This window comes from Esox lucius, chromosome 19, assembly GCF_011004845.1.
Source record: "Esox lucius isolate fEsoLuc1 chromosome 19, fEsoLuc1.pri, whole genome shotgun sequence".
In the NCBI taxonomy this organism is placed as follows: domain Eukaryota; kingdom Metazoa; phylum Chordata; class Actinopteri; order Esociformes; family Esocidae; genus Esox; species Esox lucius.
In genome coordinates, this window is record NC_047587.1 from 26262157 (window position 1) to 26288791 (window position 26635).

At 43.4% G+C, this 26635-nt stretch overlaps 1 protein-coding gene across 2 annotated transcripts; it reads left to right on the forward strand.

The window, feature by feature from the left end:
* Positions 1-1768: 1768 nt before the first annotated feature.
* On the forward strand, positions 1769-26357 carry lonp2 (lon peptidase 2, peroxisomal). 2 transcript variants are annotated; one of them, XM_013138995.3, is made up of 15 exons: positions 1769-2147; positions 3059-3311; positions 3672-3803; positions 3957-4079; positions 4233-4399; positions 4588-4682; positions 7541-7799; positions 9111-9252; positions 13845-13995; positions 15194-15320; positions 17621-17769; positions 20525-20673; positions 22615-22822; positions 23042-23232; positions 25369-26357. In XM_013138995.3, exons 1-15 carry the CDS (start codon positions 1915-1917, stop codon positions 25597-25599), a joined length of 2610 nt encoding a protein of 869 aa, XP_012994449.2. In that variant the 5' UTR covers positions 1769-1914; the 3' UTR covers positions 25600-26357. The 2 variants fall into 2 exon arrangements, with proteins under 2 accessions (XP_012994449.2, XP_012994450.2); XM_013138996.3 differs by having other exon boundaries at positions 20540-20673.
* Positions 26358-26635: the final 278 nt, after the last annotated feature.

Consider the following 26635-nt stretch of genomic DNA (forward strand, 5'->3'; position numbering starts at 1 on the left):
TGAGGCCATTGGGACATGCATTCTAAAAAGAACATTCGATCAATCTCAGTTAATTCGAAACATGAACTGTTCTTTCTAAAATTTCAAATGGCGGGGATTTCGTCACTGCCCAAATTGAATTGATGTCATCACTGTCCTTTAGAGAGCGTCTGTCCCTACCTGCACGCTGTAGTTGTAGTTCATGACGTTTTCAATACTGTTTCCATTACCGTTCTTCCATTCTTGCCGGCTGCTCGATCTTTTTTACATCTTCAAAATAAGAGACCCCTTGCAAAATAATAAAATAAAAATGAGCAAGACTTTGGAAAATACATTTTACACCGTTATTGCAACCACATTTGAATGACTAAATGGGTAATAACCCACATTTATTCAAATATGATATTATTAAAATAGAAACAATATTGAACAATTGACTACAGATATTTTGTATATATATATACACTTTTTATATGAACTGGATTTCTAGGCAGAGAAAAAGCCATACCTCAGACTGGCCAATAAAAATATAAGATTAAGATGGCCAAAAGAACACAGACACTGGACAGAGGTTAATAACTCTGCCTAGAAGGCCAGCATCCCAGAGTCGCCTCTTCACTGTTAATGTCAAAACTGGTGTTTTGCGGGTACTATTTAACGAAGATGTGAGGCATATGTTTCTCAAACTAGACACTTAAATGTATTTGTTCTTCGTGCTTCCCACTCCACTTTCTATTCTGGTTTGAGCCAGTTTGCGCTGTTCTGTGAAAGGAGTAGTACACAATGTTGAACGAGATCTTCAGTTTCTTGCATGGAATATCCTTCCTTTCCCAGAACAAAAAATAGACTGATGAGTTTCAAAAGAAAGTTAATTGTTTCTGGACATTTCTTAGCCTATTGAACCCACAATTGCTGATGCTTCAGATACTCAACTAATCTAAAAAAGGCCAGTTTTATTGTTTCTTTAATCAGCACGAAACAGTTTTCAGGTGTTCTAACATAATTGCATCTAATGATTAATTAGTCTTTTAAAATGATAAACTGGGATTAGGAAACACAACATCCCATTAAAACACAGGAGTGACAGTTGCTGATAGGTTCTGGTAACCTATGTAGATATTCCATTAAAAATCAGCCATCTCCAGCTACAATAGTCATTTACAACATTAACAATGTCTACACTGTATTTCTGATCTTCTCATTGTTATTTTAATGAGAAGAAATTTGCTTTTCTTTTAAAAACAAGGATATTTCTAAGTAACCCAAAATTTTGGAACGTAGTAATAAATGTTAAACAACCCCAACTGAGTATACCGCTTTTAGTGCTGCATATACAGCTCCGGAAAAAATTAAGAGACCACTGAACCTTTTTCTTTCCTTTCCAAAAAAAACTCGAAGAGGATGTTTGGAGTGGGGAACAGAAGTTTACAATTAACAGACGACTGCAAATCGAACGCGTCTGTTCCTCACTCAAAACTTTCCTTTTAAACTTTTTTGGAAAGGAAAGAAAAAGGTGCAGTGGTCTCTTATTTTTCTCTGGAGCTGTAGAATAGTTTTTTTCGCACTACTTTCCAATATTGTAAACATATGTAAACTAACATTGTAATTTCAATAGGATTATTTAAACACTAAGTATGTTTATTATTGTTGTTTCTTATTTTTTCATAAAGTCTTCCTCACATTTGCTTACAAACATAATAAAACCGACACTGATTGAAATGCTCTATACTGTACTTTTGATGTTGTCAACATAAAATGCGAGCTTTTATTTGATGGTTTCCTCATGACCGTCTAACGTTGACGTCATCGTTTGTGCTGCTGGATTGCTCGAAGCTTCCTTTCTAGCTCGTAGAAAGGATCAATCGGTCAACTCGACGAAAGTACATTTTTGGTCAAAACTGACCTGAAGCAGGAAAGCTAGTAAAACGTCAAATAATGTCTTCCAACAGCGGTATCCGAATCCCAAGTCGACTGCCTCTGCTGTTGACCCACGAAGGAGTGTTATTACCGGGCTCTACGATGCGGATCAGTGTTGACACAGCGAGGAACATGCAGCTGGTGAAGACCAGACTGCTGAAAGGCACTTCGCTGAAAAGCACCATCATCGGGGTGATCCCCAACACCCGAGATCCTGAGCTTGATACTGAGGATCTTCCCTCTTTGCATAGGTAGGTAGCAAGCGAGCGAACGTTGATTTTGGTTCTGCATTATTCTATACTTTTATTTGCCGGACAACAAGTTATGTTCTTGACATGCAACTGTTTGCCAAGTGCTGCGTTTATGTTACCTGTGAAGTCGAAGTTTAGTTGGCTGGGGTAACAACCAAGATCATATTGTTATTATTACCTCTTAAATGTCACATTCATTAAGATAACAATAGAAAGCAAGATATGTCCTGCCTATGACATGTTACTTAATGTTCATAATGTTGAGGTATATTATAGCACGATAGCCTCAATAAAGTGGTGTACTTTTTCTTATTCAGAAACATGTTTGATTATTGTAAGACTAACTTAGTAGTCATGCTTCAGAAGTTTTAACTTTTTCTCCACTGATCTCTCCCCTGTTATTTATTAAGGAAAAGTTTGTTTGAACTACAGAGGAACTTTGAACTGCATCCATGTCAACAACTCACTGTAGTTACTGAGGGACAAAGTGGAGTGAACATGTATTTGTCTGGTGCAGAGTTTTACATTTTTTCATATTTTTGACACTGAAAGTTATCAGATTTTCAACAAACACCTAATATTACATGAAAGTGAACCTGGGTGAACAAACAATATGGCTCTGACTGTGGTTTGGTGGAGCCCCAGACCTTTGTAACCTTTTACAGACCGATGTACTGATCTACAACTGTTTTCCACAGCTGTTCTGGAATGGCTTTAGAACCTATGTACAAAAGCCAAAGTTAGGGAGATTTATATTAGGCAGGACTGGACAAAATTAGGCCTGGTAGTTTACCAAGGTATTCTAACCCATATAATGCTTTTCACTGGGTTAAAGTAGCTTGGGGCCAATCACTTTTTCACACGTCAAGATTGCATGTTTGATTACCGTACCGTTATCTCTCCCACGTCAGTATTGGCACTGCAGGACTGGCAGTGCAGGTGGTGGGCAGTAACTGGCCCAAGCCCCACTACACACTGCTCATCACTGGGCTGTGTCGCTTCCGTGTGTCCCAGCTGCTGAAGGAGGTGCCCTTTCCTCTGGCTGAGGTGGAACAGCTGGATAAGCTAGAGCAGTACACCAGCCCTAGAAATACATCTGAGGCAGCTACGCCAGAGGGAGAGCTGGGGGAGCTGTCCCAAAGGTTCTACCAGGCCGCTGTGCAGGTGAGCCAGTCATCAGTACACTACACTAATCTGGGCTATTCGAATATGGAGGATGTTTATTATTTGAAATCCAATGGTTATTAGAATCTCTACAATGTGCACGTATTTTCATGTGAACCTGGGGGAGTTGAACCAAGAACACTGTGGTTGAACTGAGCCACACAGGACCAGAAGCTACTGTACTGTATGATTGATTTAGTTATTTTAGCACAGCCAATTATGATGCTTTCCAATTATGATTCTTGGTAATAAGGGCTGCTCTTCTTTAACTATCATTTTATCCGCTGCGTACTTCCTTTACTTCGGTTTTAGACCACTGTTTCCGCGTCGTGACGTTTTTCCTGTGTGTATGTCTGTTAGCTGGTGGGCATGTTGGACATGTCTGTCCCTGTGGTGGCAAAACTCAGAAGACTCCTGGACAGTCTCCCTAAAGAGACTCTGCCTGATGTCCTGGCTTCTATGATCCACACGTCCAACAAAGAGAAGCTTCAGGTATGGCATTGGGTGTCTGTGGGTGCACATCATCAGGTGAGCTGTAGTCGGTTTTTGAAATGTAAAAGAATTGCGACCTTGTTTGAGGTAGCGAATGATAGTATGTCTCTGTCTTTTTGGTTTCCCCATCACTGCACGTATGTGTATATGAAGGTTCTGGATGCAGTGAGCCTGGAGGAGCGCTTTAAGAAGACTCTCCCTCTGCTTACCAGACAGATTGAGGGTTTAAAATTGCTGCAGAAGACCAGAAAGTCCAGACCTGACGATGACAAAAGGGTAAAGCTAGCCACACTATAGACACTATCCAGACCGACTACTGTTAGAATTTCGAAAAGGAAAACGTCTCGTGCTTGTCGGCATGCTGAGATATCAGATACAATTAACATCAGGATCTTTTGTTTCTTGGTTGTCTCTCTGACTCCCTTTCAGGTGCGTGCTGTAGGTAAAGTCGGGAAGTTTCCCGGACGTCCGTTTTCTTTGGACGAAGACGGCGATGACGATGAGGATGGTGACGACAACACTGTCTTGGAGAGGAAGGTTAAAGGCGCCAACATGCCAGAGGCTGCCTTGCGGGTGTGTCTCAAAGAGCTCAAAAGGTTTGTTTACCTCCTGAGGCATTCAGACTTCCTGGTAATGTGGAAAGCTGGGAACACTTGCAGAGTGTGTGTTTGTAAATACTCAGAATCGAACTGGATGTTGAGGTGCTCACAGCAGTACAACTCACATACTTTAGTTGTCTATAGTTGCAGTGGCATTGACACCAGATGTATGATCATTTACACAGATTGAAGAAGATGCCCCAGTCTATGCCGGAGTACGCTCTGACCCGGAATTACTTGGATCTTATGGTGGAACTGCCCTGGAGCAAAAGTACCACAGGTGCACACAATATGCAGGTGCTAGCAGGCTGTACTGAGAGGCTGTGTGTATGCTCTTGTTTTAATATTTAGTGGTTTATTACTGTGTATTTTTCTAGCAAGGGCCAAATACTGAAGTACTGTCAATCTTCCAAACAGCTTACTACTATTGTGCTGTTATGTGACTCCTTTAGATCTTTTAGCGCAGCTATAACAGTGTGGCAGCATTGTCTCACAACATGAAAGCAAGAATTTCTGGTCTCTGGCAGCATTTAAAAAAGGCCTAGTTTATCTCAGTTTAAGCTCCCCTTTTGACCCTTGACATTTTGCCTCCTGGTGTCTGCCTTTAATTCAAATTCTTTCTTTCCTCCGTTTTCCGGTCTTCTCCCACTCGAAAGGCAGGCCATGTACTTGACCTCATCTTTGATAGATACTGTCTGTCGATCTCCCTGCCACCCATCGGGAGATTCCGGAATAACTACTTCCTGTCTCCTCCTGTCTTTCTGTCTCCTCCAACCCTACCCTCTCAGTGCCTATCTGGATGGTCATGTGCCCCCGCTCTCCCTTACCCATCTCCCACCGTATCATCTCTCCTGTATGCTGAATCCCTTGGTGTCCTCCTTTTCCACATCCTATAAATCTCTCTGGAGACATATTACTCACTTTGCTAATTACTTAATCTCTGGCCACTGGCTGTGTTCACTGGGACTTTGTCTGGGCCAGTCACTCCCTTCCTCATGAAATCAACGCTTGACCTCTCTGACGTCAAAAACTACAGACCGGTTTCCCTTGTCTCGTTCGCTTCCAAAACACTTGAGCGCGCGGTCTCTGACCGTCTTCTCTGTGATCAATTTCACAACTAAAATAACTAAATCTTATATCCCTCAAGACTTGGTCATAGGCCATATCCCACTTCTCTTTATACGCTGTGAACAAGTATTGTCCAAAGGAATTGCATCACCAAGTAATTTGGCTCTGTTAAATCATGGTTGCTCTTATCATTGAAATAACCCCCCCCCCCACACACACAGACACCAATAGGGCAACACATTTTCTTTTCCATGGTTGCATACATGTCAAGCTGAAATTCCCCATAATGCACTGTGATCACTGCCTTTGCCATTCCTATAACTTTACAGAGAATACCAAGCAAACAAGGAAAGTTTAATTTCTTGAGACCAATTGAACCCAAGTAATTATTACTAAGCGGTCCCCTGTAAGACAAGCTGGCTCAGGATTCTACTGCTATCGTTGGCTCAGGATTCTACTGCTATCGTTGGCTCAGGATTCTACTGCCACCGTTGGCTCAAGATTCTACTGCCACCATTGGTTTAGGATTCTACTGCCACCCTTGGCTCAGGATTCTACTACCATCAATGGCTCAAGATTCTGCTGCCACTGTTTGCTTTGGATTCTGCTGCCACCTTTGGCCCAGGATTCTATTGCCACCTGTTGGCTCAGGATTCTACTGCTATCGTTGGCTCAGGATTCTACTGCTATCGTTGGCTCAGGATTCTACTGCCACCGTTGGCTCAGGATTCTACTGCCACCGTTGGCTCAAGATTCTAGTGCCACCATTGGTTTAGGATTCTACTGCCACCCTTGGCTCAGGATTCTACTACCACCAATGGCTCAAGATTCTGCTGCCACTGTTTGCTTTGGATTCTGCTGTCGCCTTTGGCCCAGGATTCTATTGCCACCTGTTGGCTCAGGATTCTATTGCCACCCGTTGGCCCAGGATTCTATTGCCACCCGTTGGCTCAGGATTCTATTGCCACCCGTTGGCCCAGGATTCTATTGCCACCCGTTGGCTCAGGATTCTATTGCCACCCGTTGGCTCAGGATTCTATTGCCACCCGTTGGCTCAGGATTCTATTGCGTAATCGCTCAGAATGCAATGACGACCTTGAGATCAGGGTCCAATAATCCACTTTAGTTTACACACATCAAAGCAAACAGATGGGGTGCGATCCAGGCTTTATGGCTTGTTAGGCTGGTAGATTAGTATGTGGTGAAGGAATGGGCAGAGTTTGGGAGTAATTAGAAGCTTTTTTATGTCATGTTCCACAGGAGGTTGTCTACTGTAGTGGGTTTCTCTTTTCAAAATGCTTTTACTGACTGACTCCAGGAACTGAGACAACCCATTCACTTTTGGTTGAAAAACAGTCCGTTTAGGGCAGGCTATTTGTTTTCAGGTGTGGTTGGGGGAGTAAGCAAACCTAAGGTATTTTTGCTTTCACATTGTCTTTTGCTACATTGTAAAATGCCCTATACTGAACAACACATTTGAACAAAAAGTTGTAAATCATTGACAAACGCTCCTATTCAGTGGGTGTGGTGAAATGTGGGGGTTGAAGGAATGAGTGACATTGACTGTGCTATCCTTTACTTATTTTTGAACCGGTTGATCAGTACAACACTGTTTTTATTCAGCAGAAGGATCCAGCAGATGAGCACAAACCAAATGCAGCTCAGAGTCCCCTTCAGCTCATTCCACATGCACCTCCCTGAATAGAAAAATGTTGCTAGTGAGAAATAACTAAATTAACATTTTCATCTTTGCTTCTACCACAGGAGGGAGCACGGCATGATATTTTTCTTCTGGTTGCCTTGTTTTATCTACTTGGCAGAACCAGCAGAGGGAGCCAGTCGTTAGACACCAGTTTAGGAGTGTTGGTGAAATTGCCTGATATTTTACACATTACCACTTGGGGGAGTCCATAACCAAACATCTGCCTAGTCATAGACATAAGACCTCACTCATCTGTTAGTCAGTGATTATTTAAAAATTTGGTCTAAGTGTTCTTATAATAAGGTCATGACTTGATTAACATTATTTACGGTGTTGTAATGAAACCCTGCACCTCTCTGTCCCTGCAGACTGTCTTGATATCCACTCTGCACGGGTGCTGTTGGACAACGACCACTATGCCATGGAGAAGCTGAAGAGGAGAGTACTGGAGTACCTGGCTGTGAGGCAGCTGAAGAGCACCCTCAAAGGGCCCATCCTCTGCTTCGTAGGACCACCCGGTGTGGGCAAGACCAGTGTGGGCCGCTCCATCGCCCGTACCCTGGGCAGGGAGTTCCACCGCATCGCCCTGGGAGGGGTGTGTGACCAGTCTGACATCCGAGGGCACAGGTACGCAGATGTCCCAGCTGGAAGCTGGAGGGCCAATTATATTCTGCACAAGAAACGAAACAAGCGCTTCCTGGACCTAGCTACTTGATATCCTGACTCAGCAGACTGGGGACCGAAAGGCAGCGTACAGAATGTAGCGGCGGTACTAACATGAAGCTGGCTACGTCCTGATGGGGGAGAGCATGTGTCTGTGAAGTCGCCAGTAGTCATGGATGATGGTGGTGGATGCGGCAGCAGCCGGCGTCCCGTGGATAAGTGCTGCCTGTGTCGAGACCTTACATACTGCCTTCTGCAATGTCAGCAGGCCTGAGAGAGAAGTAGAACTGGGAGCAATGATGTCATGTCTTTATGTCTCTTTGATCTCCTGTCACTATGGAAACGTGGGCAGCAAGACGTTGACATCACTGCCTGCAGGCCCGGGCAGGTCCTTCTTGTGTCTCTCAGCCAGTCTCCCGACTTCATGTATAGCCTGTAGTCTATAGTCTAATGTCTCAAACATGACCCCACTCCATCAACAACTGCGGTTTTGGAAGATGCCTGGTGTGTGTTTTCCATGTTAGGGCCCGGATGGGACCAGGTCAATGGGGTTTGTGCCTGTTAGCATGGTGTAAGTGAAAGTATTGTTAATGGACCTTGAAGCCAGGTACATTTCATTGCAATCCTCTAATCAGGGACTTATTTAGACCTGGGACACCAGGTGGGTGCATTTGATGACGAGGTAGAACAGAAAACCAGCAGGCTCTGGTCCTTGTGTGGTAACAATGGAGTACCCCTGTAGTCATATTCAAATTTGCCCAACAGAACTACCACAGGGTTCATTTTAGATTAATATTTACAATCACTACTGAACCTTTGACCGAAAACAGGCTATCTAGATGTATTACCAAAATAGGTGTTGATTCAAAAACTTGCTGTGTTAGTGTCTGAGTGAAATCTAATCTGCGCTGTGTTGCCCCTGCATGCCTCTAATTACCTTAATGTGCTTCCTGCCTTTCTCCATCCTGTCTGTGGAGCCCCAGGGCCCAACATGTATGGGAAGAGCTCCTTGTGTTACTCTTCCTCTGTGGTTTCCCTCTCACCTCACCGTAGGTGTGGGCACCTTTGTGGTCTGATGCAGCTTTGACCCTTCAGAAATGCTCCTCATGTCAACCTTTAAGAATACCTTCCTCCACGTCTGGTTTTGGTGTTCACCTTTGACTTGGTTCTTTTCTATGTTTCTCTCGTTTTTACCCGCTATTCAGTTTGTTCTTTCTTCCCAATTTGCTTCTCTCATGACACACCGGTCTCTGGTGCGCACGGTTGCGTCTGCAGGAGGACCTACGTGGGCAGCATGCCCGGCCGCATCATCAACGGGCTGAAGGCGGTCGGCGTCAACAACCCGGTGTTTCTGCTGGACGAGGTGGACAAGCTGGGAAAGAGTCTACAGGGAGACCCGGCCGCTGCCCTGTTGGAGGTGAGACACCTGGGTTGGCCAGGTGGTGTCTGATTCAGAACGCATGGGGACGGGGCGGCCTGGTGTTGTCTGGTTCAGAACACATGGGGACGGGGCGGCCTGGTGTTGTCTGGTTCAGAACACATGGGGACGGGGCAGCCTGGTGGTGTCTGATTCAGAACACATGGAGATGGGGCAGCCTGGTGGTGTCTGATTCAGAACACTTGGGGACGGGGCAGCCTGGTGGTGTCTGATTCAGAACACATGGGGACGGGGCAGCCTGGTGGTGTCTGATTCAGAACACTTGGGGACGGGGCAGCCTGGTGGTGTCTGGTTCAGAACACATGGAGACGGGGCAGCCTGGTGGTGTCTGGTTCAGAACACATGGGGACGGGGCAGCCTGGTGGTATCTGATTCAGAACACATGGAGATGGGGCAGCCTGGTGGTGTCTGATTCAGAACACTTGGGGACGGGGCAGCCTGGTGGTGTCTGATTCAGAACACATGGGGACGGGGCAGCCTGGTGGTGTCTGATTCAGAACACTTGGGGACGGGGCAGCCTGGTGGTGTCTGGTTCAGAACACTTGGGGACGGGGCAGCCTGGTGGTGTCTGATTCAGAACACATGGAGGGGACAGGAAGAGAGAGCAGACTCCTGCTAGTAAGAGAAGGGACTGAGAATGACAAGAAGATAGGGCTTATTCACTTTAAGAATTTTATTGAGATTAACAAGGCTTTTGGGGGAGATTTGTGTCAACAAAATTTTTTTGTGATAATCAAAACTATTGCCTGAGTGTTTTGTGCCTGGGAATATTATCACAACCCAATGGCTCTGCACCCATTTCATATTATGTTTGATTCACTGGCTCCGCTCCGCTAGCTAGCTAAGATGACGTTAGCTATCTAGGTAATGTTGGACACATGTTCATTTAAATGGCTGTCAAAACCACACAGCCCCCCCTAGCTTGGCCGACTCTCTGTGCCCTTCCGGTCTCCCTAGGCCCTCCTTCCTACTGTCCTGTCAATACAGATAATAAAATAACCCTTCAAAAATATTGTTAAGCGGAAATATGCTGTCCATTGGTCCACCTGTGGCAGGCAGAGACGCATCATTTTTTCTGTTTGGAGATCGTACTTTGGCAGGGGAAAGCTATGCGCATGTATTGGGCCTGTTGCCAAGCTTTGTTGGTCCAATATGTTCCTGTTGCAAATGTGAATAGAAACATTTATTTCAACATTACTTAAAATTATTCCCAATAACTCTGGTTAATGTGAATAAGATGTGGAGACAGCCCTGCAGGCAGGCAGAGATAATATGCAGAAATACAGATGGAGTTAACAAGGCTTTTCTATTCTAGAAAATACCTAGTAGTCACCTGTCGATAAGTCTGGTTCGCCTGGTGAAATACACACGCTGACTATGTGCAAATCATCTGGGAATCTATTTTTGTAATGGGCCCGAGGAAGGGGGTGGCTTTATTTAGGTGAGAAGTGTAGTGGTGTGACAGCCCCACTGATACCAGGTGAACAAATCTCAGACATCATTACAGTTTGCTCTGATAACCGCTGCTCAAGCCCCAGCTTTATTTTTCTTTCTCCCAACATAAAGCCAATATCACCTGACAACAATTGTTTGAGTTTCAGTGTCTTTTTAGTATTAAATATTAACATAACTTCAGTGTTGCCTTTATAATAAAAAATAATTGAGAATTGGTTATTGGTTTGAAGTCTTTTGCAAGGCACTGCATATACAGTACCCTTCTTTATGGCAGTTGGGTATTAAAACATTATAAAACATCTTAACTCTCCAAGAACATGTCACTCAAGGTCTGTGTCCCTACTTCCAGGCAAAACTATGAAGACCACAATCATTCCTCTTATACTGCCTACTGTGAAAAGGATGTGCAAGTCCAGGGTGCACCTAGCCCAATCAAATTGTAGTGTCATACGAGCACAGAGCCTTTTTTGGTCAACTGTCTGACAGTGAGCCCTTAACAACGTTTTCCCAGAAACATGAGATTGATGTAACCACAAATGATCTGGCCCCGAGAGCACATTTTAGACAGCTGGACTTGGAAAGTGCAGTGACGGAAAGTTAAGGACACTTTCTAATCACCTGACCCAATTAGATTGCCTTTGGGAATGATTCAGACCCCTTTACATTGTCCTCATTTTGTTGTGTTAATGACTTATAATTGATTGAAACTTTGCCATCAAACTACACATAAAACCCCAAAGTTCTCCTTATCTATGCCTAGACACAAATCTATCTTGAAAGTCTATAGGGAGTTCCTTGAACTTAACAGACCTTTTTTTTGGTCTGAATGTGCACTGAAGTGTGGGACCTTACAGTATATAAATCATGTCCAATCAATTGAATGTTGCCACCAGTGGGCTCCCATCGAGGATGGTCACAGGACACAGGATGCATCTGAGTTCAGTTCAGAGGGTCAGAACATGTCTGTACTTCAGTTGTTCATTCTCAGTAAATTGTCACACATTTCTAAAACATTTCTAAAGAAAATCTAAAATGTCTTTCAGTTTGTCATTATGCCATATTGTGTGTAGGTTGATGGCAAAAATATGTATTTAGTCAAATAAATATATGTAATAAATATACATGTCTATAACCCAAAATGTGCAGAAAGTGGAGGCACTGTATACAGGTACTGGTCATAAAATTTGAATATCATCAAAAGTTGATTTATTTCACTAATTCCATTCAAAAAGTGAAACTTGTATAATGTATACATTCATTCCACACAGACTGATATATTTCAAGTGTTTATTTATTTTAATATTGATGATTATAACTGACAACTAATGAAAAACCCAAATTCAGTATCTCAGAAAGTTTCCACAGTCAGTGATGGTTTGGGGTGCCATGTCATCTGCTGGTGTTGGTCCACTGTGTTTTCTGAGGTCCAAGTTCAACGCAGCTGTCTACCAGGAAGTTTTAGAGCACTTCATGCTTCCTGCTGCTGACCAACTTTATGGAGATGCAGATTTCATTTTCCTTCACAGGACTTGGCACCTGCACACAGTGCCAAAGCTACCAGTACCTGGTTTAAGGACCATGGTATCCCTGTTCTTAATTGGCCAGCAAACTTGCCTGACCTTAACCCTATAGAAAATCTATGGGGTATTGTGAAGAGGAAGATGCGATACGCCAGACCCAACAATGCAGAAGAGCTCAAGGCCACTATCAGAGCAACCTGGACTCTCATAACTCCTGAGCAGTGCCACAGACTGATCGACTCCATGCCACGCCGCATTGCTGCAGTAATTCAGGCAAAAGGAGCCCCAACTAAGTATTGAGTGCTGTACATGCTCATACTTTTCATGTTCATACTTTTCAGTTGGCCAACATTTCAAAAAATATTTTTTTTGTATTGGTCTTAAGTAATATTCAAATTTTCTGAGATACTGAATTTGGGATTTTCATTAGTGGTCAGTTATAATCATCACAATTAAAGAAATAAACATTTGAAATATATCCGTCTGTGTGTAATGAATGAATATAAAATACAAGTTTCACTTTTTGAATGGAATTACTGAAATAAATCAACTTTCTGATGATATTCAAATTTTATGACCAGCACCTGTATATTAACTCTTCCCCAAAAGGTCTGGTTACCAAAACAGGGTTAGGGGTTAGGGAACTTGGAGAATCAAGTCCTCATAGAGATAGAAAAACAAATGTGTGTGTGTGTGTGTGTGTGTGTGTACGGTCTTGTTGCAATGGCCATAAAAAAGATTTACATTTCTTTGCGTTTCATGTGTTTTAGTTTGCTCTGGCATCATTGACTAGACATTCATGCCATTAGAAGAGGGAGAGAGTGTGAGTGGGTGAGAGCAAGGTCAAGTCATTTGTATATTACATTTGGTGTAATGAAGTCTGACCCAACAACACACACGTTGTCAGCGTTTCTACGACTGCAGCTGGTAGACATGCAGGTCATTGTGAGGAATTGGTGGCTAATAAGCAGTGTAAAATGAAATATGCTTTCCTTTTGTGTATTCCTATTGTTTATTCCCATGTAGATCATTTAGTCAAGCATGGAGCTTATAACTCCAGGGTTATGGGGTCAGTTTCCACAGCAATGGGAATATGACAGTTTATGACCTCAATACTGTACGACGTTCTGAATCAAATTTAGTTAAATTGAATGTAAATGTAATTTCTAGAAACTGTGATGTAGTCGATTCAATGAAGTCAGACATCAGTCCGGAAAGAAAACAATTAACATGGATAAAGGGTCTTATCTGAATGGTAAGGGATGGAATCAAGCTCTTTTCAGCTTAATCTGGAATTAGGATGCAAATCTAAGACAAATCTAAGGAATAGGGAGATCTGAACATCTAAGTGGACTGTTGTATCATTAACACTCAAGTGTTATTGGTTTTTATTTAATTGAGCAGCTTGTTTCCTAACCAGGCAAAGTATTGCCAAGTTGCCAGCATGAAACCCGGAGACTGGTTAGTTACGTGCATGAGTGTTGTCTGAGGGATTTGTATGGTCAGACCCAGAACCTGTCAGCCCACAGATCCCTGCAGGTCACTAGTCAAACACCCCTTTGTAGTACTAAGGCTGCTCTTTGTCTTGACTCCCAGGTCCTGGACCCAGAACAGAACCACAGCTTCACAGACCACTACCTGAACGTGGCCTTTGACCTCTCGCAAGTCCTGTTCATCGCTACGGCCAACACCACGGCCACCATCCCTCCGGCCCTGCTGGACAGAATGGAGGTCCTCCAAGTGCAAGGTCAGAAGCCAGGGGTCACCTTGCACGGTAAAGGGGTCACCTTGCACGATAAAGGGGTCACCTTGCACGGTAAAGGGGTCACCTTGGTGGTCAGAGAGGTTCACTGAAGAGACACAGTACCCCCAAGACACTTTGGGTTGGTTTTCTCTGAGGTAGATGTTAACTTGGGTAATGATGGTAATGGTCTGTTGTTGGGGGGGGTGTGAGATTGGATCACTGTACATCAAATTCTATACACAACCATTATACATACATTATACACACCCTCAGTTGCCTATTTATTAGGTTCACCAACCCATTCACCTACATGGGTCACTCCTGTGATGGTGTCTCGTCCTCTAAAGCAGGGACACAGGCCTTGAGACATTTAGCTACTGTTTGATTGAACAATAGAATGGGTCAGATGAGTGACCCTAGCTACTTTTAGTGTGATATTGACAGTACCAGTGTCTCTGGTTCCAGTCTCTCAGAAATGGCTGCCTTAGGGTTTTTATGATAGTGGTGCAACAAACATGAACCATCTTGGTCGAAAACTGCACAGGAGAAGGGCAGGAATCGTGCAAGCCTACAAGCAGGCAGCCCACAAGCAAACAAATAACCGTCTCAGAAAGCACAACTTATCTGTCCTTGTCACAGATGCAAACAACCACTGGGTGCCACTCCCATCAGCTAAAAACATGAACAAAAGGCTTTAGTGGGCATGTGATTACCAACACTGGACAATTTGAGAAGCGGATAAATGGCCTGGTCTGACAAGTCTTGTTTGCGTTGACTTGGCTTCCTGCGGTCCCTAGACCTCTACACAATGGAGTGTGTTTGGGGTGATAGGGTATTGGCTGTTAGCAGCATTAATGTCCCGCCTCACAGTCTGCTTTAACACGAGGATGCCGTCGCTTAGTTTGAACCGACATCCCTCCGGAATGTTTCCGACGTCTTGTTGACTCCATGCTGTGAAGGATTCAGGCTGGTTTGGAGGCAAGGCCATTCGACCCAGTACTAGAATGGTGTCCCTAATAAGCCTGCCACTGAATGGTGTGTTTTAATGTATGTGTTTATGTATTAGGGTCATTAAATGTGTAAAAGTTTTAACAACGAGGAAGTTTGTACAGGCATAGGAATATGTCTTGGCATGTGCAAAAGGGTTTTGGCAAATTTGTTTATGGCGTGTGCGTATAATGTGTGTGTAATGTCCACTCAGGGTACACTCAGGAGGAGAAGGTGGAGATAGCCCATCGTCACCTGATTCCACATCAGCTAGAACAGCATGGCCTTACCCCACATCAGCTTCAGATACCTCAGGACACCACACTGGACATAATTAGCAAGTATGCCCACGCACGCACGCATGCAGACAGACTGACAGATATACTTTAGACAAGGTAAGGGAGCAGTAGGTAGCGAAGCTAAGAGGTGTGCTTATTTTTCTAGCAAGACAGAAGAGGGAGATTACCAGAGACAGGCATGTTAAGACAGGTCACAGATGCACACAGACGGATAATTGTACCAAAACAAACTGATAATTGGACAAAAGAAGAATAAACAAATGGACTGAAGCAAATATATTACTGGACCAAAACAAACAGGGCAGTGTGAAAGCTACTATGTCTTCAGACACTGCATTAGACCCAGATGGAATTTATTAAAATAGGCATGTGTGTAATCCAAAAAAATCCAAATAACCTAAACATGTATCATAAAGTATTACAAAGTTACTATAGGAGTTGTCCAAGTTTATACATGAGAACAACAGTCTTGTGTTAAATTACACCTCCTGGAATCCATTTCTGTCACACAGCCCTCCTCAACCAACAGAATGAGTCATACCTTTGAGCTAAATGCCTTCCCTAGTGTTTGAAAGGCAGCTAACCTTCAGTCACTGAACCCCTTAGACCTGAACAAAAGGTCTGTTTCAAAGCCATCAGTGCAAGATTAAATATTGGAAACCCTTTACTTCTTTTATAGTGGAAACCTGTCTTTTTTCTCCATACTGTAAATAAACAACTTTATTTTATATCTGAATGTTTTCCAAAAGGCAAGTCAGCTACAAGGCCAATACATTTGATAAAACAATTTAGAGATCATTTTGTTAAAGTTGCCTTCAGCTGGGTAGAAACAGCCATGATACTGAGGGGGCGTACTGATCACTTGGGTGACCCATCACAAACTTTTATAGAGGTGAAAGTTGTTTTTACTCCTGGACTCTTGGATGTAACTTCAAAATCAACAGGAGTGCTATTAGCTGTGAGTGATGCCCATTCACTGGCAGAATTTGAATTATTCCCCATGCTTGCTTCCAAATAGCAAAATACCAAACTACGTAATAAAACATGATTAATTAATGCCCAGAAGTACATACTACACTTAGCTATGGTGGATGTGAAATGTCTATACCCTTATAACGCCAAAATCAAGTCTTCTTTAAACTATGTTGTTAATGTGCATACTATATTAGGAGAATGATGCCTCAGTTAGATATGAAATTCCAAGTGAAACCGAGTGGTTTTGATAACATGGGGAACATATTACACATACATGACATCGTACACAATTTTCAGGGACCAGTTTTGGATCGACAGCACCACTTTTACCATCAGTAACCAAAAATCTGGGTATGTGTCTTTAAGATCAATGTCGAGCTATGGCCCAATCAGAGACAGGACCTCAATCCAAAAAAAATTGTTGACTGGCCAAAAGTGGTCTGTGCACAGGAGAATCCCCTCGCAATTCAACTTAGCTTCAACACTTCTGTAAAGAGAAAATACATAATTCTCTTCAGTCCAGGTGGGCTAGGTTGGTAGAGACCTATCCAAAAACACTGTAGCTATAATCCAAGCCATATGTCCTTCCACAAAGTATTAATTATGTGGTGTGAACACTTGTGCAACCAGGGCATTGACTGTTTGTATTTTTTATACATAAAATTATATTTAAAAAAAGGTTTTACTGTGAAATAATCCTCTTTTTTTCATTTAAATAATTTGTGTTTCAAGATTAGGTTACAATATTTTGTAATTTAGGTTACAAATTTACTTTACACATTTTTTTTCTTGATTTCAGCATTTACATAAGTTAATGATGTGTATCAATGTTATTCATGCTTGTATAATATAATTTAACATCAGTTGTTATAATAATATTTGCTATTAGCAATCAGTTAGTGGTACCTAGCTAGTACAACTAAGCCAGCATTATGAGGCAGTTACTGGCTCAGTTTTTCATGCACCAGCAACTCATGACAATGAATTGGTGTCAGCTGATTGTGGGAAAAATATACTGCAGCAACAAAAGTTGTGTATGATGTAGTCCTTTATATGTTTTAATGTGTTTTGAGACTGTACTGCTGTTTTGGCCAGACACCCTTGGAAATTCAATCATTAATCTCAATTAGATTAATATAAAACGAATAAACTAATTACATAAGGTGACTTACTGGCTGGCTGGCTGGAGAACAAGGGAGAAGGTCACATCATGTTGCAGAGAGGGCCAGTGCATATCAGACATGGTCTGGGGGAGAGGCTGGTGTTTCGCCTCAAGCGGTTATCTCACACTGAATCGTATGACTCTCAGCCGGCCATTTGAACCATCCTGTTCCCTCCTGACGGTAACTAACCTGTGGGTGTTGCAGGTACACACGTGAGGCCGGTGTTCGCTCCCTGGAGAGGAAGATCGGGGCGATCTGTCGAGCGGTGGCCGTGAAGGTCGCCGAAGGTCACAAGGTCACCAAGTCAGAGGCCGCGCCCCCTGAGAGTGGCCCACAGGGAGCTGAGCAGGGAGGTAGGACCAGAAGGGGAGCAGCACTACTCCTGTCGGTGGGGGTGTAGGGGACTGACCAACTGACACTACTAGCTACAGTACCAGGCCTCCAACCTCCAACACTCTAAAGTGGGAACTAGAGTCTACAGTGTCTCACAGGTCCTGTTATGAGAGACCAGCATTCCCCATGTAAAACACTACCGGCTGGGAAGTCACCACATCTACCCCTGGGTGTATTTGAGCCCCTGGAGGCCATGTTCTAATGCACAGTAGCTTCGTCACCTCACATACTTTCACACATTGCGTACCCTAGTGCCACTGGCCTCTGCACATACCCTTTCACAAATATATAGGCACGCATGCTAAACAGAGTCACCCATACACAGTACACTCACCCACACACATTTGCCCTCTGAATATGGGTCTTTCTCAGGGCTTTGCAGGGGGTTATTAAGCCGGGTATTAAGCCCCCCTCGCCCCTGTGTTCCTCTGCAGCTGCTCTTGTGTAACAGGAGAAATCAGTCTGCCAGTTAACACACCCAGAGCCCAGGGGGAGGACGGGGAGAACAGAGGGGTTTTATTACTGTGTTGCAGTTGGACTGGAACGCTCCGCCCCTCTTTCTGACAGTGTGTTTTGGGAAGTAAATCGGTCACCCATTTAGACGATTTAGCAATGGCTGGCAATAGTGCTTCCAAACCAAAATCTGGTCTGAACCTCCTATTCACAACCTAGTAAATTGCCAAATATTTGTACAAAAGATAAGGTTCCAAAACAATTCTAGTGCCAGTTTGCATCTGGAAATCTAAGTAGCCTACCGAGTCCCCAGACAAGTGGATGGTGACAAATAGGCTTGTTCTGAACACACCTCAAAGTATAATGGAAAGTTTGCTGTTCTGATTGCATCTTTGTTGAGTAGTCTCTTGTGTTTTATAGAATTTCTTTGTGTTTGTTTTTGTGACTGTTTTAAGAACCGTGTCCTCCCACCATCCCCACACACCATTACATTCCCCTGAGGTGTTCCCCACCTTGTCTGCCCCCCGTGGGTCAGGAGTGTAATTGCCTGAATAATATGACACTGTAAGATACAACTAAATTATTAAAGTACTATTAAAGTCACAATGCTGTTAATAGCGGAAAATGCTTATACAGATATCCAGCTTAAAACCCAAGAGCAACCAATAAGATCTTAAATCACAGTGGCTAGTAAAAACATGCTAGAAATGTCGGCAACCTAGAAAAAACCTAGAGAAGAACGGGACTCTGATGGGTGGCCAGTTCTGGAAATTATAAGAATCACCTTTTATGGCCATATCATTCATCAATATAATTACAAAATCAGGTGACCAGCAGGTCAATAAATATATGGGGATAAGATGGTCTTTTGCCAGAGTCTTTAGGTAAAATTCAGATCCGCAAAACACAATAGCTGGAGGACCTGAACATCAGGTCAGGTTGTCCTGAGAAGGGATCCAACCGGACACCAGATAAGTTAGATGGGACATTCCTTAGACCCAACAGTGTGTTAGATACATATTATTTCAGCGTTATTTCAATTGTAATGGTGTCCTGACTTCTGTTAATGTGTGTAGGCCCTTTAAGAGGGTAGTATTCTGGTTGAACATACGTATAGGTGGAGTCAGTTATCACCCAGTGGTTGATGGGAATCGCTTGCATAGAGGAGCAGGGTCAAAGTGCAAAGTCTTGTATGGTGACATAACCTTTTAACAGATGGTGTGATAGCTATGATGCAACCATACACCAAATAATTACATTTTGAGAATGTGTGCATAGTGGACTGACTAGGAAAACATGAGCATATATGTTGTATATGTTGTAACTTTATAGTGGAAGCCCTATACTGTAACACAACAATGTCAAAATATGTGTGGGGAAGATGAGTGTCCATTTGACTTCCAGAACCATGCCCACAGGAGAAGGGTGGGGGGGTGTGGCCTTGTGAGCAGTATTTAATCTGATTGGTGCTGGACCCCCCCACCCTCCCGCTCCACGTGGACACTCCCAGTGAATGAGGAAAAACAGCGGCAGATGAAAAGAGAGTGGGAGAGAATGTCTGGTCGTAACTCATCCTCTGCTCTTTGTGTTAATGTCTGCCTGTTGCCAGGTAACAGTGCCATTATTGGCAGACAGAACAAAGAGTTGTGAGGAGGTGTGCTTTGTGGGCTGGGTGTCTGTCTCTCTGTTCCTCGACCAGCTGCTCCACGACTGGCGGCTGGTGACAGCTGTCACATGACCAGTTAGGAACATGCCTGTTGTTCCTTTGCCCACCTCTCTCCCCTCGTTCTCTCCTCCCTTTCATCTCTCGCTTTGTTTTATCTTTTATGGCAATAAACGCTCCGAGGGAATGGACTGGCAGAGCTGTTTCCTGTTACGCTACACTTTCACCCACACTAATCCTTTGTCAGTCTTTAATGACTGTGTCCTCAGTAATATTAACCAATGGATCTGTTCCTCCCCTCCGCCCCTCTTCTTTTGCTCTTCATTAAGGATCTGTCAAGGGCTGCTGCGCTGTAGGGGAGGGTTAGGATTTAAAGGCCTAGCTCTGTTAAGGAACACCGTGTTCTTTATCCACATGGGATTGATAGTCTGGTCACATGACAACTGGGCAGTAATGGATGTATGCATAATGAACACACACATCTGCTGTATACACGAACAAACATCTTTGTTTTAAGTCCTCCAGCCTTGTGAAGCGAGTAACTCTGATAGAGGTAACGCTGATATTTCTATCGTTCTCTTCCTACTGTGTGCGTGCTGGCGTGCACGCTTCAGAGGGTGAGCAAAGGAGAAGGGGAGAAGAGGCCCAGCGGGTGTCTTCAGACATGGCTTCGCCTCCAGAGATGCCCATTGTCATCGACCACATTGCCCTGAAGGACATCCTGGGGCCACATATCTTTGAGATGGAGGTGAGAGGAGAGTGGTTTGATGACCGATCTGACATGATGATGGGGGGGGGTTGTTATCCTGTTGACGCTGTTGAGTTTAACAAATACAGCAGGTTGATTCTCTGTTGTCAGAGGTACATGCATGAAATACATATTTTTTTATTACTTTAATTACTACAGACCACAAAGGTCTGCAATGATGCAGGTTAGCAACTAGCCGCAAAACATTAATGTGCTTAGCTGAGGCATTTTATAATTAAAGAGTCAATTGAGACTCAATAAAGTGGACTTGAGAAATGACTATATACAATGTATGTGTCACTGTCAGTTAATCTGATCATGCCATTGAATTGGGTTTTATGATCATTTGTTTTTATCATAAAACATATTTGGTAGGGGAATTACATTGAATTACTTGATTACTTCACTAATGTGAAAAAGGGCCATGGGGAAACTGCTTGGTAACCACTGCTCTGTACACTGAAACGGGCCCATGTCTGATTTCAGTGGCGCTCTGCTAACCCTGTTCACTGCAGACTTAAAACAGTGGAGCTGTTACAGAGAAAGTACACACGTATGTTAGTAATGTAGCTTAGCATTCCATTCATACCCATGGGATTTGTGGGTGGAGAGGGGTCGGGTGAGACGGCTCTTGAGCTCTCTCACAGCAGAACGGGAATGTGTCTGTGTTATGTGAACAGCAGGGAGAGGGGGAGGGTTATCTGGACTGGGGACAATCAGGGCTTATGTTGACCACAGCGTTCTGCTAGTCCTCACAAAGTAGGATACTGAGAAGCACAACTACTTTAAAACATAGTAAAGCCCAGTGTGCTAATCCAGTGTTCAGATGACTATAGAAATGGTATGCACAGGAAACTGACATAGCAAAGGACATGCCAACATCACAAGGGGGTTGAAACGATGAAGTGGGACCTGTGTGTTAACCGCTGTATTTTTTGACACGCTACTAACAAGAGATTATACCAAGCTTTGAGATAAAATAACCTAGAAAAATCACGGCAGCTGATCCCGTGCTGTCACTCAGGCTGGCCACATTCTAGTCAGGCACAGTCACTTAATGACAAGACTGATGAAAGTTATAGGGATTGCAGCAACATGTGATTTAAATATCCTCCAACCAAGGGTTTTGAATGTTCCTTTGATAACAAATCCGCCCACCATGAAATAACTGTAGGCCTTCTGGCCTAACCAATGTAGCCCAGTATTAAAACTAGTTTCATTTATTTTAATTTAGTATGTTCTCTCATCTCCTGTGGATGGTGTTATTGTCAACTTGGAAGAGACCACTGTCGTCAGTAATGATTCACCACAGGTTTGCTTCTTTGCGTGTATACACAGTGCCCTGCAGAATTATTGTCACCCTTGGTGAAGATGAGCAAAAAATGCTTTAAGAAATTATCAAGCTTTTGCAATAACCTGTGGGGTGAGCTGAAAGAGAGGAAGTACTCTGAAGGATCTTGGGAGATTCTGTCTGGTTGTCCCAGAACCCTTGTGACTGTATGTGTTCTCCCATCTCATCAGATGTTACAGAAGACTCAGTGCTGTTATCTTGGCAAGGGGAGGCTGCAACAAGCACCTCATGTAGGGTTGCCAGTAATTGGGACACGTTTTGGAGAAATCTGTATTTCTTGATGAAAAAATTTAATTTAACTTCACTTAAAAGGTTAGATTGATAATTTAAAGGCAAAATCAAGCTGCGAAACAAAAATGACTTTTGGCTTAGGGTGTCAAAATGTGGTAAGCTACTATACCTGGCCCAAAGCATAGTAGGAAATGCGTAGCTGCTTAATTAACTCAGCAACCACATTTTTGTGGGAGCACTTGCTTTCCTACTTTGTAGCCCTCATTTTCTCACCTGCATTTTGGCAGTTACATGTATGTGTAAAGGACTGCAGATTCAGACCAGTATCTAGGAGTGTTTCTCTTCCTGGTTGTGTCTAGGTGTCAGAGCGTCTGACGCTCCCAGGCGTGGCCATCGGCCTGGCCTGGACCCCTTTGGGGGGGGAGATCATGTTTGTGGAGGCCAGCCGCATGGAGGGTGAGGGCCAGCTGACCCTGACTGGACAACTAGGCGACGTCATGAAGGAGTCTGCCCACTTGGCCATCAGTTGGCTGCGCAGCAATGCCAAGACCTACCAGCTGACCAACCGTGAGGGATAAAAACACATACAGACACACAGACTTTAAACTTTGGTTATGGGGGTCTGAAATATTATTCCTATTTACAATCCTCTTATTCCTAACCCTAACACAAAATCCTCACCATAGAACTTCAGACCAAAACCAAGTCACGTTCACCATAAATCTAACCCATGTCAAGGCAATGCACCATAACGGCTAAAGGATTGTATCTGTCTGTCTGATCTAGTGGTTGGCGGTTTAGATCCTCTGGAAGGGACAGACATCCATTTGCACTTCCCAGCAGGCGCAGTCACAAAGGACGGGCCGTCTGCTGGCGTCACCATGGTAACGGTTCTGGCCTCCCTGTTTAGTGGGCGCCTGGTTCGGTCCGATGTGGCCATGACTGGAGAGATCACCCTGAGAGGCCTGGTGCTGCCGGTGAGACACAATCAACCACACATCAACATACTCTCAAACCAGCAAACTAACAAACATGTCCACCAGTTGGTTTTCTCTACACCAGGGGTGGGGCAATTTCGGCCTTATAAGGTCCAAAAACGTTTTGCTTCTACCTGCTGGTTTCTACTCACATTGAGAGGTTTTCTAGAAAGCTGAATTAGTGTGAATATAACAGAATTTCCAGTTATATAAAGACAGATCAGAAACCATACTGTCATATACAGGTGCTGGTCATAACATTTGAATATAATCAAAAAGTTGATTCATTTCAGTAATTCCATTCAAAAAGTGAAACTTCTATATTATATTCATTCATTACACACAGACTGATATATTTCAAATGTTTATTTCTTTTAATTGTGATGATTATAACTGACAACTAATGAAAATCCCAAATTTAGTATCTCAGAAAATATGATAATATTACTTAAGACCAATACAAAAAATGAAATGTTGGCCAACTGAAAAGTATGAATATGAAAAGTATAAGCATGTACAGCACTCAATACTTAGTTGGGGCTCCTTTTGCCTGAATTACTGCAGCAATGTGGCGTGGCATGGAGTCGATCAGTCTGTGGCACTGCTCAGGTGTTATGAGAGCCCAGGTTCCTCTGATAGTGGCCTTCAGCTCTTCTGCATTGTTGGGTCTGGCGTATCGCATCTTCACAATACCCCATAGATTTTCTATAGGGTTAAGTTCAGGCGAGTTTGCTGGCCAATTAAGAACAGGAATACCATGGTCCTTAAACCAGGTACTGGTAGCTTTGGCACTGTATGGAAATGAAATCTGCATCTCCATAAAGTTGGTCAGCAGCAGGAAGCAGAAAGTGCTCTAAAACTTCCTGGTAGATGGCTGCGTTGACATTGGACCTCAGAAAACACAGTGGACCAACACCAGCAGATGACATGGCACCCCAAACCATCACTGACTGTGGAAACTTTAAACTGGACTTCAAGCAACGTGGATTCTGTGCCTCTCCTCTCTTCCTCCAGACTCTGGGACCTTGATTTCCAAAGGATATGCAAAATGTACTTTCATCAGAGGACATAACTCCGCAGCAGTCCAGTCCTTTTTTTCTTTAGCCCAGTCGAGACGCTTCTGACGCAGTGTCTTGTTCAAGAGTGGCTTGACACAAGGAATGCGACAGCTGAAACCCATGTCTTGCATACGTCTGTGCGTGGTGGTTCTTGAAGCACTGACTCCAGCTGCAGTCCACTCTTTGTGAATCTCCCCCACATTTTTGAATGGGTTTTGTTTCACAGTCCTCTCCAGGTTATCCCTATTGCTTGTACACTTTTTTCTACCACATCTTTTCCTTCCCTTCGCCTCTCTATTTATGTGCTTGGACAGAGGGCTCTGTGAACAGCCAGTCTCTTTAGCGATGACCTTTTGTGTCTTGCCCTACTTGAGCAAGGTGTCAATGGTCGTCTTTTGGACAGCTGTCAAGTCAGCAGTCTTCCCCATGATTGTGTTGCCTACAGAACTAGACTGAGAGACCATTTAATGGCCTTTGCAGGTGCAGGTTTTGGGTTAATTAGCTGATTAGAGTGTGGCACCACACTCTAATCAGATACTGAATTTGTGGTTTTCATTAGTTGTCAGTTATAATCATCAAAATAATTAAAAAGAAATAAACACTTGATATATATCAGTCTGTGTGGAATGAATGTATACATTATACAAGTTTCACTTTTTGAATGTAATTACTGAAATAAATCAACTTTTTGATGATATTCTAATTTTATGACCAGCGCCTGTATCTGGCCTAGTTTGGCTACTCAACCCCAACATGCTTTTAGTGCTCTACAGGCTTGATTGCTTTGTAATTTTTGCCACTTTCCAATACAATTGTTTGTTGAGCTGTAAGAAGGGTCTCCCCTGTGTTGAAGATTTTCTTTGTTGCATTCAGTGGTTGTCAAGTTACATTTCGGATGACTTCAAGGTGCTACACTTAGGATGATTTACATGAGTGCTACACTTGATTTGTCCTGTGTGTAAAGGGGGTGAATATTTTTAGGTTATATTCTCTACACTGTTTTATGCATATTTTCTCAAACACAAAAGGAAGCCATTTGAACCTAGTGTGTATAAGCTGATGGAGGGTCTTTCTGCAGGTGGGTGGGATTAAAGACAAGGTCCTGGCAGCTCATAGGGCCGGACTGAAGCGTGTTATTATCCCAAAGCGCAACGAGAAAGACCTGGAGGAGATCCCAGCTAATGTCCGGCTGGAGCTGGACTTTGTAGGGGCCAGCAACCTGGACGAGGTCCTCAACGCAGCTTTTGACGGGGGCTTTCCTGGAATCTCCAATCCTGTCACTCTGCCACAAATCACCAGCAAACTATGAGGTCCCTATCACAATACTACTAAGAGACAGTATAGCATGCTAAAACCACTGTGGAAGGACAGGTACTCAGGAATTCTGCCGGACAGAGCTCTTAGCATTTTCTGCCATACAAATGAATGTATGTGGTAGAATCACACTGACCATGTTGTCTTTGAGGTGGATGCATCAATAGGCAAGTTGTCACAACTTTTATTTTGTGACTTATTTTATTTACTACTTCTAATAACATTTCCCTAACTTCGAGTTAATGACTGAGATTTAATAACTGAAATTCAGAGATTTTACAACTTGTAGCACCTGTTGCCTTTCTTTGATGCGGAAGATCTGGATCTGAAATGTTAGTTGTATGACCCAACAGAGCTGATATTTGTGCAGTTCAGACCCCGTGTTTAGGCCATCAGTCGCTTCTTCTGACTGCAGCCCACTGGGCTGTTCTGGCACCTGTCTGAACGATCCACATAACCAGAACCATTGGTAGTACTAGCCAGTGATAATGTTGTTGTAAAGGAACCATAAAGTAGCTGTGTGGTTCTGGCTAAACACAATTTACTTGCATGTAACATGATGACAGAGTTAAAAAGCTATCAGCAACCCAAATCAATATTGCTGGTATCTCGCTTCACTAGTGTGAGTAAATACAGGATAGTCATGAATGCACAATAGTGTCATGTAAAAAAGATGGCGTAGTTTTGCAATGTTCACATGCCTATCCGAAACTGGAGACCTCAGTTAAAATAAACTATTATTTCTGTAAGCTTCCTATTGGTTGACTGTGATACTTTGAACTCAGAGGTCACTTATCTGTTTGGAAATGTCAGCTTCCTAGTTCAGACTTCCAAGTGGATGTTGCGTGTCATAACCCTTCGATCACAGGCGTCAAACTCCTTCCATGGAGGACCAAGTGGCAGCAGGTTTTCACTCCGGTATTGTGTAATAGCTACATCAGTACTTGAAACATGGTCCCCTGAACGGCATCATCTGCATATTTGGCGTACTTAAGTCTCACGACCGTTCCACTGCTTAACAGATGTCATGT

Coding starts and splice junctions, on each gene's coding strand:
- lonp2 (XM_013138995.3), top strand. CDS start 1,915: ATGTCTTCCAACAGCGGTATCCGAATCCCAAGTCGACTGCCTCTGCTG. Junction 7,800..9,110: donor TCTGACATCCGAGGGCACAG/GTACGCAGATGT, acceptor TTGCGTCTGCAG/GAGGACCTACGTGGGCAGCA. Junction 15,321..17,620: donor ACACTGGACATAATTAGCAA/GTATGCCCACGC, acceptor TGGGTGTTGCAG/GTACACACGTGAGGCCGGTG.